At 36.0% G+C, this 18896-nt stretch overlaps 1 protein-coding gene across 1 annotated transcript in view; it reads right to left on the bottom strand.

Annotated features, from left to right (window-relative positions):
- LOC118445695 (uncharacterized) overlaps positions 1-2193 on the bottom strand; it is a 40568-nt gene extending 38375 nt beyond the window's left edge. The window contains exon 1 of the mRNA XM_035875435.2: positions 1741-2193. Coding sequence (XP_035731328.2) covers positions 1741-1799 — 59 coding nt within the window. The 5' untranslated portion in view covers positions 1800-2193. The remainder of the gene's footprint in view (positions 1-1740) is intronic.
- Between the last annotated feature and the right edge of the window lie 16703 nt (positions 2194-18896).

Below are 18896 nucleotides of genomic sequence, written 5' to 3'. Positions count from 1 at the left end.
GAGAAAGTCTCGTAAAGACAAGTGAATCGAGAATAGATTATTACAGATCTTGTCTTTCGATAGATCGATTCAAACGTGAGAGACTGGAATCACATAAATCAGTGTTTTTTCTTCGATAGAATAGATTATTTATCAGATCAATTTTTATAGATTATAAAAAAGGAAGAATTTTGCGTAGAAAAATGAAAGATTGTTAGTCGGTAAATCAATATAATAGAAGTTGTTTTATGTGTTGAATATGTTTTTCTCACTCCTCTTATTGACTTCTATTGTTTTCAAGTCGAGTAAATTGTTTAGATCACTAATCTATTCGAAATTTTACTTATCTTATTTTTGTTGAGTCATATAACATACATAAATAAATACAAGACGAGATATCATGCAAAATTTTACGATGCATCGTATACATTGGCTTAATTCTATTCGTCGTCGTCGTTGCCGTCGTCGTCGTCGTACTCATGGTATTAAGAGAATTCGATCCACCGCAGGAATTCTTTTTATTCACGCGCGTTTCTCTCCATCATCGTCGGAAGAGAAGCTAAAGAAGTCGAGGCCGACGGATACAAAGGGATCTGTAGGAACCCATAGATTCTCCTAGTTTACATTTTTCGTTTCTGTTACCACGTCGCTTGGCAGCGGAGAGGATCTATTATGTTGATCCCTGAAATTTTCTTAACTCATTATGCTAGAATGGGATCCCTGTTTAAAATTCTTGTCGAAGGTCGTCACGCGAACAAGCCGATAGACTTTAAGATCGAGCCGAATAAATTTCGATAAAATAAATTTCGAAAAAGAATAAAATTGAAATTTTCTTTCTTCCTCGTTTGATCTAATCTGTTTGTCAAAAAAAAAAAAAAAAAAAAAAGAAAAAAAGGAAAATAAAAATAAAGCAGAAGAAAAAATGAACATATCATGGACGACATTGGAAATATAGTCAAAGAATAAATGTCGTTGAAAAATGACGATCGTCAAATTTTTATGGTCTTCCAAGTCTATCCCTTGTGAGAGGAAGGAGACGTTTGGTATTCACGCGCTGATTGTATTCGCCTCGATATTCAGATTCTGTTTTCTAATTGTAAGAAGCGTTCGTGCACGTCCAAATATCCTTCACGAACTACAATTCGATAGGTATACATATTATACACCGGTTTGAATCATTTAGATATTGGTTTCTTTGAATCAGACCAATTCAATTCCGTGTTATCAAGTTAAAAAAGACTTATGAGTTCCCAGGGGAATCCGCAACTCGTACATTCTTGGAACTTGACTATATTACGGCAAATCTCGTTCGCGAGTTCGGCGAAAAAGATTTTCAAATAAAAAGTGTCGCGTATATATGGCATTCGAGTTTCGTAATTTTCGCGATACGCAATGACTCACTTTCTACCTTGATCGAGCGTCTTCCTTCAAGTTAGTATTCACACAACCGAGGTGCATTGAATTTCGTCGTGCCTCACTTGTGGCTTTCACGAAAGGAACTTTCGCACATCTCCGCTAAGATCATTGCAGCGCCCCAGAGGTGTCTCAACGCACATGGGAAATCCAATCCGTAAGAAAGTCCACGAAGAGGACAAGAAAGAACTAGACGACGACGAATATAAACGATCACTGATCTTGATCACTCGCTGTCACCAATACGATAAGACGCAACTCATCGCCGGTGATCGACGCGTGCTCACTTTTGCATTCTCTGTTTATCGAAACTTTCACTAATTATTTTCCACGTTATTGCGGACTTACCTATCGAGGACGGTCGTCGAAATTCTTCGAAGGAGATTCTTACGAGATGCGGCAATCATTCGAAGGTGCTACGTCTTCTCCTCTCACACGAGGCACGATATCTTGAAATTTCGCGCGAAGACTCGAATACTTTTGCGCGTATTGCCGACCGGCTTACCCTATTTCTTACTTCTCTCTTTCTTTTCTTTAAATAAGAAAGAAACGACTAAATATATAAAGTGGCACGAACGACGGTGAGTGATTGTTGTTTCAAGGGGCCGACCGAAACTCACTCGCACCCTTCGGCGAATTGGTACGAGACAGAAGGCCTACTCACTGCTACTCTTTCTTTCTCTCTCTCTCTCTCTCTCTCTCTCTCTCTCACTCTCTATCTTTCTCTCTCTCTCTCTCCCTCCCTCTTCCTCTCTCTCTCTCTCTTTCATACACACACACACTCTCTCTCTCTCTCTCTCTCTCTCTCTCTCTCTCTCTCTCTCTTTATTCTGTCTCCTCAAAATCACCGCGACACCGCACCGAACAGAAGTGAACTACTCGTGCGCCGCCGGTTCACGGTACCTTAAATACCTTGGCAGCCATGCCGCCACCGCCGCAGCCGCCACCGCCGCCGCAGTCGTCGCCGCCGTCGAGAATCGTGCGGCCCCTACCTTCAAAGCCGCCCCACGTCGCATACCCGGATTGGCGGGGGAGCAGGAACGATGCTTGCTGTACTCGCCGGATACAGGAGAGCATCCTCCGCCACTTCTTCCCTCCCCTTCTGTCCCATCTGCCACCTCTTCCTCCTCCTCCTACTCATCCTCCTTCTCCTCCATTTCCAGCGTTTATTCGCCTCTCTCCTACTCCAGCACCGAGGTATAATGGCCTCTCGCTCTCTTTCTACGTGCTCCGCACGCACACACAACGGTGGCAGTTGCATGAGAAAAGGAGAAGATGTCCCGATACTCGAGCAATTCTCTTGCCATTCCATTCCCGTCTTTGCGAACGTTTGTAACAAGGTTCATAAACTGATCTTCATCGATTTTGGCTATGTATCTTCTCATTTCCTCTTTTCGCTTCTCTTCGTGTATATTTGGATATATCGCTGAATATTAGATTGGTGTATATTATGTAAATCGTAAATCGTAGAAGTTTCAATTTGATTGTTGTAAAATCAGAAGGATAGAAGGAAAAAAAATGAAAAAGAAAAAAAAAAGAATAAGAAGAAAATCATTTTGCAAATATCGTGATGTAGAGGAACGGCGCCAAGGGCTAACTTCTGTTTCCGCGCATGCGCGTTCTCACGAAACGCGGGAGTCTGCGCCGGACTCTCATTCGCACTTCGTGACCCGTCATGTGCGAAGCGCTCCTCTGAGGTAGCGTTGATTTTTAAAGACGCACTGCTGTCCTCGGCAATATCACCCAGCGCCCATGGAATTTCAAGCGCTCGCGGATGGCGGCGGCGCGTTAATCGCGCGTTCCGCTCCTTTCTACGAGCGTGTCCCTGCACGTTTACACACGTGCTTCCGAGTGGCTCGTGTAAACTTACTCGAGTAGCATTTTTCTATAAGTGTTCCACGTTGCTTTTCATAATTAGCGACTCGTGTTCTACCCATGACAAAGAGGGACCCTCCGTTGAATGAGTAAAGCGAACGAGATCAAGGCTCTTCCCTCTGCCTCTCTCGTATGTATTATCTCCATAATGTTGAAGAGCCGATCTTTCCCGTTTTGAAAGATTCGAAGGATGTCATCGACGTACATACAAGTTCTTCCTCGTCTTCAATCGCGTGTTAACGAGGAAAAATTTAATATATTTTTTCTCAAATTTTTTGTAGGTACATCATTATTCTATTTGCATACATACCAACGTCCCGCTCATGAACATTTATCACACGTATCTCGTCTAATAATCTCATCCATACCGATTACGACAATGTTCGTTGAAATCGCATAGATTCCAAGAAGGACGGTTTGAAATTGTGTTAAGGTTTATCCGGGAATTTGTTCCCGAGCGTAAACCGTAAGGATTGGTCAATGCTATTGGAAATTCAGCTTGCTCACTCACTATCAGCCGGTTTATTTGGGAACGGCCGAGAGAATGAACATTCAAAATTACACGCAACTTTTGAACGTTCTAAGAAGATCGATTCGATAAAACAGATTTTTCCTTAATTATTTATAGATCTCATTTTTTTCTCTCTCTTTCTTTTAATATTTCGCATATTTTCCGTAAATTTCATAATTTTCCGTCTCTTGGAAAAATACAATACCACATCGTCATACAAGCTTATTTTTACATTTGTACATTACTTTAGGATTATTAATTAAATCATTTAATTTGATTTTATTGTGCCAAACCATTAGAAATGCTTACGGTCGGTTAAAGACTTATATGTTTAAAATCTCGACATTCTTTTTTCATATTGTTACTTAGCATGATTGAAAATATGACGTTCAATCAATAAGAATTTTAATCATGCCGAGATTATACTAGTAACGGACCGGCCCCTTATTTGATTAACTGTTCATTCCGCCCTTCGTTCAATTTGCCACGTCCTTCGAACTCTTTCACTTTTTCTTTTTATTGTATGCATACAAACATCAAAAGAAGTACATCAATCTAGAAGGTAATCGAAGCACTTAGCGATTCAAATGATACTCGAATAAAACAAACACGTTTTCGAGACTAAGGGTGATTACTTGATGTCGTATCATCCAAAAACTGTTAATTTCAAAATATCTGTATTCGAAATTCTTGGATCGAAAACATTTATCACCCATCACAAGTCTGAGTTTTCTCTGTTCAAAAAAATAATTGCAGAACTCATTTTTTTCTTTTTCTTTTTTTGTACAATAAAATACATCTGAATTAAATTTTTAAAGCTAATATTGAAGACGGATAAAAACTGCAAGATTTTTTCGCACTAGAAGAAAATTTTATTCTTAGAGCTTTCGTACCTAAGATGAAGATATAATGAAACATTTATAAGCGCGGATTAATAATGTTGATAATAATCAGAAATATAAACACGCTTTTTGCTTTAACTGACAGTTGTAATAAAATCTAAAAACCGTAGAGAATGAATAAACAAAGAAGAGACCCGTAGTAACGTCGTTTCCAGGCAGTCTTGCTCATCAGAATAGAAGGGGAATTCGGTTCAGCGAACCGAACTCGTCTCGATTCGTAACTCTCGAGCTTCCATATCTACCCACGTTTCTCCTCGCTCGAGAGAGATCGTTACCACTGACACTGACATAATATCGTTGTTCGAGAAAGACAGTCTCCTTCGACGGTCACAGTCACGACAAGACGGTGAAATTGCTCGAATGGTGTAATATCTCTTGCATAAGTGCCATGTGCGTGAGAAAGAAAGAGAAAGAAGGAAGGAACGGTAGAAAGTGAAATGCGAGTGAGAGAAGGAGATAGAGTCGTTGTCGAGCAGACAGTGAACTTGACCTGAATCTTCCAGCAGCGAGAAAGAATCATCGTTGGAGTCTCTTGTGGAAAGGAGGAAGAGGGAGCCGTGGTTAAAGAGCAAAGAGATAGAGTAAGATGGAGAAGAGGAAATTACTTTCAATTTCGAGCTCCCTCAGATCGGTTACACTTTCTCTATCGTCTTCCTCTTCTTTCCTCAGCTTCCTCTCTTTTTTCTTTTTCTTTTAGATCTTTTTATAATATCATTCTTTTGCGAGAGAAAATCAACGAGAAGATCTATTATCGCGATTGTTTATACTGGAATGATTACGTCTTATTTATAATGACGTTTCTTTGAACTTCATCTGGTAGGTGATATAACTGAAACCTTGTGTCCATTCATCTTTGTTGCTTGGCCGGCTGACGATTTTATAGTATTCATAAGATAATGAGTGAGTCATTCGGAGGAACTTTATGTTTTGATATTTTCGTTGATTTCTTCATTGAAATGCGGCCGTCGTTCATTCTCTTTTGGTATTTATGTTTTTGTTTTTTATTAATATTATGGAAAAATGATGTAACTCGATGAACGATTGGAATATTTCAATTTTTGTTTTATGTAATCACCTTCCATAAGGTCGTTTTAATCATTTCCTAATTACATCTTGTACTTAATCTTTTCATATATATATGTACGTTTAATCAATATGTTATATATGAGAATCATGTAGATATATGTACGTATAGAAGTGTATATGTATGCGGATTCCGTAAATACTTTCGAGTTGTTACGATTATATATCTCCGTCAGAACAGTAATTTACTTAGTAAAGTATACCGATTTTATTCGAGTCGTTAGCAGATTAGTTGATTAGGAGGCCTTGCTTGACCTTTCTCCCGTGTGTGACCTTCTTCAAATTTATGCATCGGTAGTCACGATCATCGAATGAATTTAATAGAGTTAACAGTTGTCTTAAGAGAATTTCTGACAAAGAATCGTATTCATGAGATGGATTAATAGGTCGGTTCCTTACAAATAGGATAGACCGTAGTACTTCAACCCTCGACTTTATTCTCTCTTTCTATATTCGTTGCATACGGTAGAACGAGACGACGTCGTTTCTACGACGATATTTATCTTGTTGGCTCTCAGACGAGTAGAAAACTCTCAGTAGATTTAGAAGCAATTTATTGAGTCATCTCTGGTTTATCTGGATCATCTGTACTGTGAGCTGGCATTAGGCGCGTTTGGAAACGAGTTAGGTTCAACTGTATCATGGCTTATGGCCAATTGCTTGGATGTAATGTTTAAATTCGAGGTGATTGCAACTACCGAGTTACGCTTCGTCTTTATTGAATGTTGTGCGACGATAAAATCTTACAACTGACCAACACGATAGCAAACAAACAAAACATATTCCAAATTCAACGCTACATTGTCGTATTTATGTTGATCGCAATGTTTGAAATTTAGATCAGATTGTTTTTTATCGCATGACACATCGATAAAAAAATTAAATTACATCTTGATCGTTTATCAATTGCAAATAATATCGGGCCTTATATGGAACCCTCTTTTCTTTGTCGAACGACGTTGATTGCTTGGACGACAACATTCTTGTCGCACTGCGACATCCGTCAAAGAAGAAGACGTTAAGTCAAGTCTGAGTGATTCTGAAAATTTTTTCTACAAACTGCATACTTCTCATAGAAGGACGTTTTTCTCAATCCTTTTTTCAACATTCTACTTAATTGCGGTTAAAGAGATAACTTCAATTTGATCGATTTCATCGATATCAAAAAGTAATATCTCCGTTCGAATTATCCGTAGAATTTGTCATTATCTTCTCTTACTCTTTCTCCGTTCGTTCTCTCGTAAAACTCCTTATTCGCTATTTAAACGTAATACTTTTCTCGTAAATTAAGGCAATCGCGAGAAGTTCGCATCGTCGCACCGGTAAATGGAGATATTATGCGGACCTCCTGGCTCGAACGATATCGACCTGGTGAAAAATGCTCTTGAACGTGATAGAGAGCAAAAGGAGAGAGGGTGAGCTCTCGATCGTCCGGTTTTCCGGTACTCGCCCGTTTCTCGTGCTAAACTACGCGAAATATGTACGGTAGAAAAGGCACGCGCGCGCGCACACACACATGTGTCGATCGACCGTAAACATTCATTTTTATGTGCTCCCGCGAATCCAATTTTTAATCCCGTGTATATGTATTTGTCGTACTTATACATATTTATCTGTTTATATAAATATCCACGATCTTGAACTTATGCGATCTCTCGAGATAGCACAAGATAGTGCGATAAACGAAGGATACTTGAATCAGAGTTATCGATATTCCTGCTGCTTCGATACATTTTCGACTTGCCACGTGGAAAATTTATTGGGTTTTTTTTACTATCGAGAGATAGTATATTATTTGAATTTTTTGAATCTTCGAGATCTTGAAGTTTCGTTAAGGAACAGCAATTACAGTTCTTAATCCCTTTGATTAGCAATTTACAATAACGATTTTTATCTTTTTACACGATCTCATCTTACTTTTTTTTCATAGAATTTTTCTTATGACAACTCCCATGAGGCTTTTCTTTTAATTCATATCGAGGTCAATGCTCTTGTTCTCATATATGTACGTATGCACTCGTATGTATATAGGAAGAGAAAGGCTCTCAGTAAGCTGAATCGTTTTATGCTTTTTCATTCGTTGCACATATTACATCTCGTTCATGGTTTTAATGATACCTATATATTTTAATATATTCTGATCGCATGAATAATAGGATCGCGCGAGAGATGCTGGCTAATTACAGAAGTTGTACGATCTATCTGACGTACCAACTTTTTTTGTTTGTCATAAACTCCGAAGCATTTTGCTTGATTTCCTGTTAGACGACAGGGACTACACCGACAACACCTCGATCTCTTCTCCGAGTCGTAGAACGGCTTTTTCACGAAAGAGGGTAAATTTTGTCAGATAGTTCTCGCTGAAGAGGGAACGAAGGAAATCAATAGCGTTGCTAGGGTTGCTACGGAGCAGAGAGAAAGAGAGAGAGAGAGAGAGAGGAGAGAGAGAAAGAGAAAATAACGTTTATTGCACTAGAGAGACTCCGTAAGTATATATATACATATATATATACATATACACACACAAAAGGACACAGAAATATAGATATATCTGACGCTAAGTTCAAGCAAGTATAAGAGAGAGAGAAAGATAGCAAGAGTATGTTGATGCTAGGCCAAGTATTTAGAGATTCGAATGCTCGTAGAAATCTTTAAATGAATCCAGAGATACATATTTCTTAAATTTCTATTATGGAAATTTCATTAGTCGAAGTGTGCTCATCGACAAGATGCCATTCGGAAACTAAACAGATAATACGAATAGAATCGACATTTCGTTCAATATTCGATAAATATTTTGAACATCGAATTAAGCGTTTAATATTCCTATTTTTCCATAACTTCTCAATTCATTTAGAAATCGCAAGTATTAATATTCGAAGAAACGCGGTAAGTTAAAAGTCAGTGCGCACTATGTGCTACGTGAGCATTTTTATAAAACACGTCATTTAGATTCATATGCGTGATATCTTATTTTTTAAATTCCTTTGCAAACATTTATCATTCATACTACACATTAAGTATTACAATATTACAAATGTTATTTACTACGATCATTCGTAAAGAATTGTTATTGCGTTAAAACTTTTTTCGTTTTTTTTTCCTTTCAAACATTAAAGTACACATTGAACCTTATTATAGAGTTCTTCTTTACAAGATAGATCAATTATAGCAATAAAGAGCAATTTCATATTTCAATTGTTGTTATTGAAAACGTAATCCACATTCTTTCATCTATCTCCTTTACAACATTTTTCATTTTTTACATACCCAAGAACAAAAAAGCATTCCTAAATGACAAATTGCTTTAATCTCAAAGTTGTAGATTTAGGAGTTGTCTCATATGTCACGTAGGCGAGGGTTCTCTAAAAAAAGTGCGATCAATGCAGAGGGGTCGTCGACGTTTGACGACGTTGACTTTTTATGATCTTACCCATCGATGGACATTTATCATTAAAGAATATATTTCGTTATCGTGTGGCATCCATCTGTCTTTCCTACCACTGTCTTTCTTACTTCATATATTTTTATTTATTTTTTTTTTTTTGATAAGACGTAATATTGACGTCGAAATTACTTTGCGTTCATCAGTCAACGTCCCTTTATCAATTGACTTTTACGTGACTTATTATTATACATAAATGCGATTAATCCTCATAAACGCCTTTTTCGTTCATTGTTTGATATTTTATAAATAGCAATTTTGTTTACACGAGAACGATGACATTCCATGGCTTTGGTTTCTATACAAAGAACTTAATTCTCACATAATGCTTGATTCATAATTCGGCATAATTGCAAATACTAACAAAACGAATACAGAGAAAATAGAAAGGGAGTTTTTGCTTGGAATCTGTAATACAGTGCAGGGTCGATCCCATTTAGGTTTGCAGCTGTCTCATCGACCGATTGTTTCGATTAATCCACAGAGGAAGAATCACAAAGGGTGACGCATGCACATTGCTATCGAGGGATAGAGCATGTGGTGTACTGAAGGAAAAGAAAGACGTCAAAGAGCGATGTATTATTCCAAAATCCTAGATTTAGGGGTTCGAAAAGGGAGAAGAAAGAAATGGACATAAAACTGGATACAAATGAGAATACATTTTGCGTGAGTGAACATTTATAATTTGAAATTTTTTTGATTGGCACCCTAATCTCTTAACTGAAAAATTTTGAGTGGATGTTGTGTCACGTAGGTCTCAGACATTATGCTCACTAATTTAGTCGATCAATTTTTCTTTTTTTCCCTTTCATCTTTCTTTCTCTATATCTCTACGTTTTCTCATTTTGACAAATCGTTAGGCAGTATCTCGCTACTGCAGCATTCCGCTTTTAATAATCAACGATATTCGTATCCTAAGCCAATTAGCGAGTCTCGTGATAGAACTTGTTAAACACGAACACCTTCAAAGTTATTGTTTTGTGGGAGCGAATACCTCTACTTTTAATGAAGTAGGTATTTGTGGGAAGGTTGACTTAAAGGCCTGTGGTTCAAAGTAATTGCCCGGAAAGCGGAAGACCTGGATTTGAATTTCCTTACAGACTAACTAAAAATCGAACTTTTTTCCTGAATCCTACATTTAGCTGATTCCTTCTCTTTTTTACATGATAAATGTTTTATTAAATTTTCTAAACGTTGGTTTGAGCTTTTGTATTTGAGGAAAAAAAGAAAGAAAAAACAAAATGAAAAAATGGAAGGTAGTCGTACATTGCGCTTTAGCTTTCAAGGCTTATCGGTGCAGAAATCTGAATTCGAATCATAAATTATTGCGAATGGTTGTCATAGTTATTCCAAACGAAGTGTGTTTGAAAATGACCATATTTACTCGGACTTAGTGGTATCGAGCTTGGATCAACAACCGAGTTTCATTTCAACGTTTATGAGGAAATTACATCAGGTATGATTTGACTTGTGGTAATTTCGTTTTGCCATAAAGAGAAATTTTATGAGAGAGAGAGAGAGAGAGAGAGAGAGAGAGAAAAAAAGTGAGAAAGAGAGTGAGGAAATTCACTCAGCAGGTTCTTCTCATCTCATGATGTAGCGCACCATTTTATTATCATGTGCTTTCATTCTTAAACCGATACGCAATGTACAAATATTTAATCAATATGATCACGAATTCCATAAATAACGAATTTTTCTAGTTAGGAAAACGTCGAACGACTAATATTTATTGAATTTCTATTTTCAAATTTCTATTTTGACCACATTTTTAAAGGACTCTTTTAACAGGTGTAAAGTGATCTTGGAAAATGCTTGGATATCGATTTGATATTTCATCGAAACATTGACAAATTTCTTTAAACGGATATTTTCTGGACTAGTCTTTTTTCTCGAGAAATTGATTCTTTTTTTTGAAGGGTAATTCTATTTATAGAGAGTAAGAACGATCGAGGGTTGATTACTATTTTTAGTAAGGAGTAGTGTGGGTTCGAAAAAGAACATAGGATCGAAGAAAATGGAAGGAGAGAAAGTTGGGAAAAGGGACTTCATCTTTTTATATCAAGTGGATTCTCCAGAAGAGGATCTTGTATTTCTCTTGCATTTGTCCACATTGCCCCTGAATTCATTCGTTTCTCGAATTCCTCGCGCTTCTCTCTCGAGACCTCACGTCGACATTCAAGCTCGCTATTTGATTTCCACCAGCCTCTATTCAGTTTCTGTTCGGTCTTTGTGTCAAGCTCGACATTTACAAAGGCTTGATTCGAAGGGAGTAACTGCTGGGCATAACGAAGGATTAAGGTAGGAAAAGGAGAACAAAGAGAAAGCAAAGCTGGAATTTAGGGATGCTGCTCTTCCATGACAGTTTCAAATTTACTGTTTAAAACGACTCTACGAAATTCATACGTATTGCTCTTGCTATTTGTACCAGCCAAATAATGATGATCATTCTCTTGCTCTCTCTCTCTCTCTCTCGCTTTCTCATTCTTTTCTTTTTCCCATGATATATGTTTTAAAGCGGAATAATTGAAATGTGTATGCTATAGCGTGCTACATACCTAAAGTTATAATAGTTCTTGTAATTACACTACGAATCCGAAAGAAAATTGTGAAATTTTTTTCGAACGTTCCAAAACTGTTAATTAATTTCTTCGAAAATGAACACAAATTAAATCTTAACGCGAATGCATAAAAATGAAGATAGTCCGGGATAAATAATTCAACGATTTATCGCAAAACAATCGATTCGAATTCATTTGCATTCAATTTTTTTTTTCGAATATTCTCCGAATTTCTTAAAAAAATGCGTGTATTTTTTTCGATAATGAAAGGATAGAAAAGAAATATTCGAAAAAAATGTGGTTGAATAAAGCTATTGAATATTTTTCTATTTAAAGAAGTCAGACATTTTTTGTTAATTTTAGAAAACATTTAAAATATTCGTGAATTTTTTAAAAACAGTACGGCCATCATATTAAAGAAAAAATCTAAACGTATGACAAATTATGCAAAGATCTCTTTCAAATAATTTTTTCAATACGCGTTCGCAATCTATGTAGGTATAATAAATGAGTTAATTCGTTTGATTTATTAATTTGTTAGATAACACGTTCTCATGAAAGGACGAAACATTATTATGCGAATGAAAGGAGCAGATAAAAACTGTGAAATGTTAATACGCATCGACTGAAACGATTACTGCGAATTGGCGATTAAGACTGCATGCCTAAGATACGCAGCATTTCTAAGGCTACATGCGCACTGTCGACCAGTTGCCGGTGACCACTAAATTCAAGGGAATATATGAGCGTACTATGACCAATGAGTCGCCGGCGACCACAGGAACATGAGGCGATGCTCGAGCGACGATTCGTATGGTCGTTGAGTTTGGTCGCATGCCTTTTTGATCATTCGTCGATCTAGTTGATGCTGGCGACTAGTCGACAGTGCGCATGCAGCTTAACAACATAGTGTAAGTGTCGGATCAACATTAACGATTCGCTATAATTATCGATGAGTCAAAATAAAAAATCCTTCTGTGACTTAATTTGCAATTTGCATTTGCAATTAAGAGATTGTTAATCGCGAGTTGGAGTTCGTTAAAGGATTCCCTCGTTTAATGAACGGTTCGTTACACGAGAATTCATGTAAAGCGAGTACGTCATTGCGGAATGTTCTACGTTTGAAAATCATCTGGTGTCAAGGATGCGTGATTCAGACGAATCTAATACTTTTTTTTTTGTACAAAAAAATTTATCGAATATTTTACGAGCTTTTTTTTATTTTATTTCAAAATCTTGGTATTCTTTTATTATTAGTAATATTCTTTTTTTCTGGTCAAGTTTTCGGTCTGAAATTCTACTGATATATTCATTTTAAGCGCCCCAATAATATTTTTTTCTTTTTCCGAATTTCCGAATTTGTTATTTCGATTACCGTAGGACTTTGTGGTTTTGATTTCTAGAAGAAGTCAATCTTTCAAAATGACTATGAGTAATCGAGGAATAACGGATATTCCATCGTTCTTGATGTCATTAGGTATATTATCAGAAAGGCTTGATTCACTTATTGTTATTTTGATAGAGGATAAAAGAAAAGGTAACGTGGAAGATAAGAAAACGGGAAAAAGAAAAAAATGGGCTGTTGCTTGAAAAAAAGCGTATTTCATTTGAAGTAGTCAAATATTTGATATATGATTACTGGGATAATATTATCTTACACAATTGTTTTTTTTTTCATTCTTAATCTTTTCTTTCTTATTTATTCTCTTTCATACGCTATCCAGATGCATTAGCATCTTTGTCGTTGCCTAATTTCGATTAAACATGCCAATCAGATAGACGGTGTTTCTTATGTGTCAACTGATTCTGGAAAATATCATTCGCTCGTTAAATAAATTAAAACAAAAGGGACCAGCTCGCAATGGTGGTTTGTGCGTGTTACATCGACGATGAAAAGTACTTTTGTTTGAACGCTCAGTTCAACAAATTAGAGTTCTGAAGCGTCAAGAATTATCTCGTTCGATAAATCATTTTCCACGGATAAATGGATCGTTTCGAGAAGATCGAAATTACAGGGAACTAAATACGCAGTGTAGGTGCGAAATACAATTTTATAATAAATACCTGCAATTTTCAGAGTTAATAACCGTTAAACTGACAGACCTCAACTGACAATTACGATGCAATATGCAATTTTGCATTATTATGAACGCCTGGTTGGATAGGAACGACTACAAAGGAAAGAGATATTATTAATTAATTCTCTATCAGGACGATGCATTTTCATCGAAGCGATCAGAATTTCAAATATTTCTTTTGTCTTCGTTTTGCGATAATTTTACATGGAATTTTATAAATTCAAATGGTAGAACATACAAAGATAAATCAATATTCGATCAATTGATTTGTTTGATTTAATCTTCAAAATTTTTTATGATATTTCTGAATTTAATTCTATTACGAAATTTAAATAGAATTATATCTAATATCTCTCCTTACGTTATGCCTCTACATAACATATGTAATTTTTGAGAATAAACAAAAACGTAAGTACGTCCATGTTAAAAACGTAACGTCATTGTATCAAAATTTCTAACCACATCTTTGTCTGTGTGATTAATATGCAAGCTTACAGAAATTACTTGCCTATTGTTTTAATCTATGCAGTCAAGGCCGCGACTTGAGAAATTCTAATTATCCTCTAAGACAAGGATCGTTCTTCGTTGCGCTAATGATTCGATGGATTTAGACGACTCTTGGTTCCTTAAATAATTTTATCGTATGATTCGATAACGGGAGAATTGCCATCGCGTTTTTTTACACAATTTGTTTTGCCAGAATGGAACATCCTTCTTTGCCATTTATGGCAATGTATTTCGATCGAAATGATAAATCGGAATCGTCTTTGCTGTAATCTCGATCTAGATCTAAAGAGACCGAGGTAATATCGTCGCGAGCTCGACGCGAGTTCTACCTAATAATTATCTCTCGTCATTCATTAATATCTATATAAGTTCGTAGAAGAGAACAGAAGATAAAAAAAGGAAGATAGGAGTAATGTATCATATAATAAAGATCATTCAGATAAGCTCGCTAATGAGTAATCTCATCGATCAGGTTAGTGCGAAAATTTGTAGTAGAAGGAAGAAATGATCTTCGTGGAAGAGAAATAGGAAGAGACACACACGCACAGAGAGAGAGAGAGAGAGAGAGAGAGAGAGAGAGAGAGAGAGAGAGAGAGAAAAGAAAAGTAGTTCCCTTGTGATTCATGCAGATCGGACTTGCAATTTCTGTGGTTTTCAAATCGGTACTTTCCTATTTGGTGAAGGAGCGTCGTTGAGGAAGTGAGAAATACCCAGCTTTGATTTTCCTTCATCGTATCGATAAACGAAGAAAAAGCAAGGGAAACAGGAAAAGAGAGAAAAAGAAAAAGGTAGAGTTCAACAGACTTCGCTCGAGCTTCTCGCGTAACGTCATTACGAGAAACGCGATCTCTCTGGCTCGAAGAAAATTACTGGGAATTTTTCCAAGTACTTCGGAGAGCAGGAAAGTACTATGTTACGTCTACTCGCACACTGAATTAGATGTAGAGCGTGAGTGTGAGCGTTCGTACATACGTGCAAACGCTTCTCAAGTCTTCTTATTGGAATCACGTTTACTTAACATTCGTTCATATTGTGTTTACGTCAAATGGATAGAATGAAACACACATACGTGTACGTTTAAGTCTAAAATACTTTGGAAGATAAATGGATTTGGATTATCGCATACAGGATGCTAAAGTATCGAAGGATATTTTCAAAGAAAGATGAGAAATTTAACTTCCTTTTTCTTATTTATTAGAGAAATTACGAACATTTAAATTTATATTTAACGAATATTCTGTTTATTAAGATCGATCACTTGACTTTTGCTATAGTAATTTCTAACGGTAATTATGACATAGGTCCCTTTAAATCTTTGCTATTCGTCATTCCCTTCCGTGAAATTTAAAGAGGCTCCTTCTCCCTCCCCCTCCTTCTCTTTCTCTCTCTTTCTCTTTCTCTTTATGGATACACGTTATATGAATTAAGCCATTATATTTGATGCCCCATGGGGTCTCGAAAGATTATCAATCCAATCGCACGTCTTGTTAGTTATAAGGAGTTCATGAAACGGATGTTCTCGATGTCCTTGGAAAGAGCCTGTTTATTCGTTCGTCGATATCCGAAAGAGAGCTTCGATCAGCGACGGACGTTACCCTCGAAGATCGTGGACGAATAGAATTTTATTTTTCAGGTGACCGAGCTCCAGGTGATTCGTATTCGCTCTTCGTGCATGTATAGTAACGGTCCTTTCAATTGAATACTCACCTTGGAATTTTCACATTATTTTCAAACGTCTCATAGCCTCACTTGACTCGGAGCACATAGATTTATACGTAAATGTACTCTAAATACGTTTTACTTGTCTATGGTGAGCTTGTACTTTGTTATAAATTTTATATTGAAAGAAGGTACACGATTCAATTCCATCGTTTGATCGATCAAGAAGTCTTAAACGGAGGAAAGGAACAATTTAGCCATTACGTTACATTATATATTTTGTTAAAAAAGAACTTTGGATTCGCATCGTTAGATGTACGGCTACGTGAAGATCTGTAACGATCTCTTTTAATAAAACTGTTTTGTTTCGATTACTTTTACACTTAGTGTGATTTGGACTCACACTAGTAATAATAATCAATATCCGAAGACACGATCGCATTCTATTCCTCATCTTTTTTTTCTTTCTATATATTTTATTCATATTAGAATGCTTTTATGTAAGTAGATATGCATCTTAACAGAGTGATCTCATTTGATCATACTACATATATTTTATTATTATACATGACAGGATAATGACACAAATTTAATCAAATTTAAAGATATACTTCAATATATTTATTATGTTATAATCTGTAGTAATGAAAAATGTATTTATTTAAACTAGAATTTGCACAATTTCAAAGAAATGTATATTTTCTTGCATGTATAAAATTAGTATAACATGTATTGCATAGATATATTAGCTATAGTTATAAGATAATAAATAATATCTACTGCTATATATCAAATCTATGCGCACAAATTTATTCTTACAATGTAACTCGAATGAAGATTTTTTTTTCATACTTTGGTGCATTGTTAACAAGAATTAGTGTTGATTTCATATACGAGAACGAAGGGATTTTATCGTCTTGCGGAACGCGTATCGATACGGAACGAGGAACGTGATCGGCAGCCCGTGAAAATATGAACAACAAAAGAGCCTTATCCACTGTACACGAGAGAATGCAAGTAATGATGAAGGTATTCTAATTAAGTGTTCGAAGTACAAATATTCGTCCTGCATAATTGATTTTTTTATTTTTAACGAGCGTTTAAGTTGCCAAATACCGGAAGAAACATCTTAGTCGCGTGTATGTTCTCTCACTCTTTCTCTTTCTTTTTTTCTCTTTCGAGGACGAAAGTTCGAGTTCGCAAGTTTGGACACTTCAAGGTTCTCCGAAATGCCTTCCTATCTTTTATTCTTTTTTATACTTGCGTTCGGTCACGCTTCTTCGTATGGCTTTTATCGATTAAAAAACATATGACCATACGAATTTGAAGAAACATTTTAGTCATCGACGAATTTACAAGGATATCTTTTCAGCGAGTATTTATATTTACATTTACGATCTATGTAAATGGAAATTTGAATAATATTCTGTAATGTGGGATATTTTACTCTCAAATGGACGATGGTGTCGCAGTATCCGCGCAGAAACAAGACAGGACCTAGGACAAGGAGGAGGGTGCGCTCAGTATTGATTTTAGGGCTACCAACAGTTCTTCCATAGGTCCGAAATACATATATACACACACACACATACACACACGCACATTCTCTCTATTTCTCTCTCTCTCTCTCTCTCTCTTTCTCTCTTTCTCTGTTTCTCTCTTCACATATACAAGAGCCAGGACACATGTTCTCAAACAAGGACGATATACCCCGCTTTGTCCCGTAGAGAGATTTTAATCCGGCCCATGTGCGTATCCAAAACGAATCCCTGATCGAATTCATCATCACGATATAAAAGCGCCCAGGGGAGATAATTCAAGAAAGAAGATGAAAGAAAGGAAGGAAGGGAAAACGGAGGGGGAATAGAAGTATAAATCTTGTTCGTATCGATTCGAGCTGTTTATTAAATCCTAAAAGATCGTTCACTGATTTTGACAGGCCGATCATCGATCTTCCTATGAAAGTTTGCCGATGAGAATCCTCACGAAATGACAATGTTCTCGCTCTTTTTCTTCGTTGTATTCCACTAACACATTTTGTCATTGTACTGTACGACAAAATGTCATTCTAGTTAACTCGGGATTTGAACTTGGGGACCCGCATATCCCGTGTAGTGTTTTCATCAATTAAGCTACCCAAGACTCCAGAGTTTCCATTCCTTTGTAACCTTTTAAGATTATTATAATAGTTTAGAAAATGTAAGTATCATAGACTATATAGTGAATAAAATAAAAGAGTCTCATTAAATGTAACATAGGAAATGAGTAAGAGCTAAGTATACCATATATTTTGACTGAATTTCGTATAATGACAAAATCATTGTTTTTCAAAAGAACGGCCAATGCGATTATAATTAACAAAGTGTACTACATTCTATGATCGTATTCAGATTGACAACGCATGCGATACGACAATGTTGTATTTGTTAGTCGCAATGTTTGAAATTAAAATTAGTTTGTTTTTTATCAAAATGCACGCATGACTTGTCGATGTAACAAAGAAAATATTCTAATGCTTCGTACTACTTTTATTCTATATCTATCTATTACTATGAGCATCCGTAACGAAACATGCATTAGATAAAAGTTGAATGGTTTCGAACGGGGATTCTGATGTTATTAGTTTTTTTTTTCTAGAAGTATGCGTAGAAGTTATTTAAAAATCGTTTATTTTTTTCTTAATGGAATCATATATTTTTTATTATGTTATTCGATCAAGTTCGTAATAATCTATAAAAGAGTATTAAACTATTTATATTGAAAAACGATTATTTTATGAGACATTGTAATTTCGATATTGTTATGAAACCATGTACGTATATATTTATTAAAATGTATGTACAATGTAATAAGAATAGTAGTAAGTAAATCATTTTTCAATGT

This window comes from Vespa mandarinia, chromosome 1 (genome assembly GCF_050613455.1).
Source record: "Vespa mandarinia isolate Hongniang chromosome 1, ASM5061345v1, whole genome shotgun sequence".
In the NCBI taxonomy this organism is placed as follows: Eukaryota; Metazoa; Arthropoda; class Insecta; order Hymenoptera; family Vespidae; genus Vespa; species Vespa mandarinia.
This window is presented reverse-complemented; position numbering and strand designations above follow the sequence as displayed.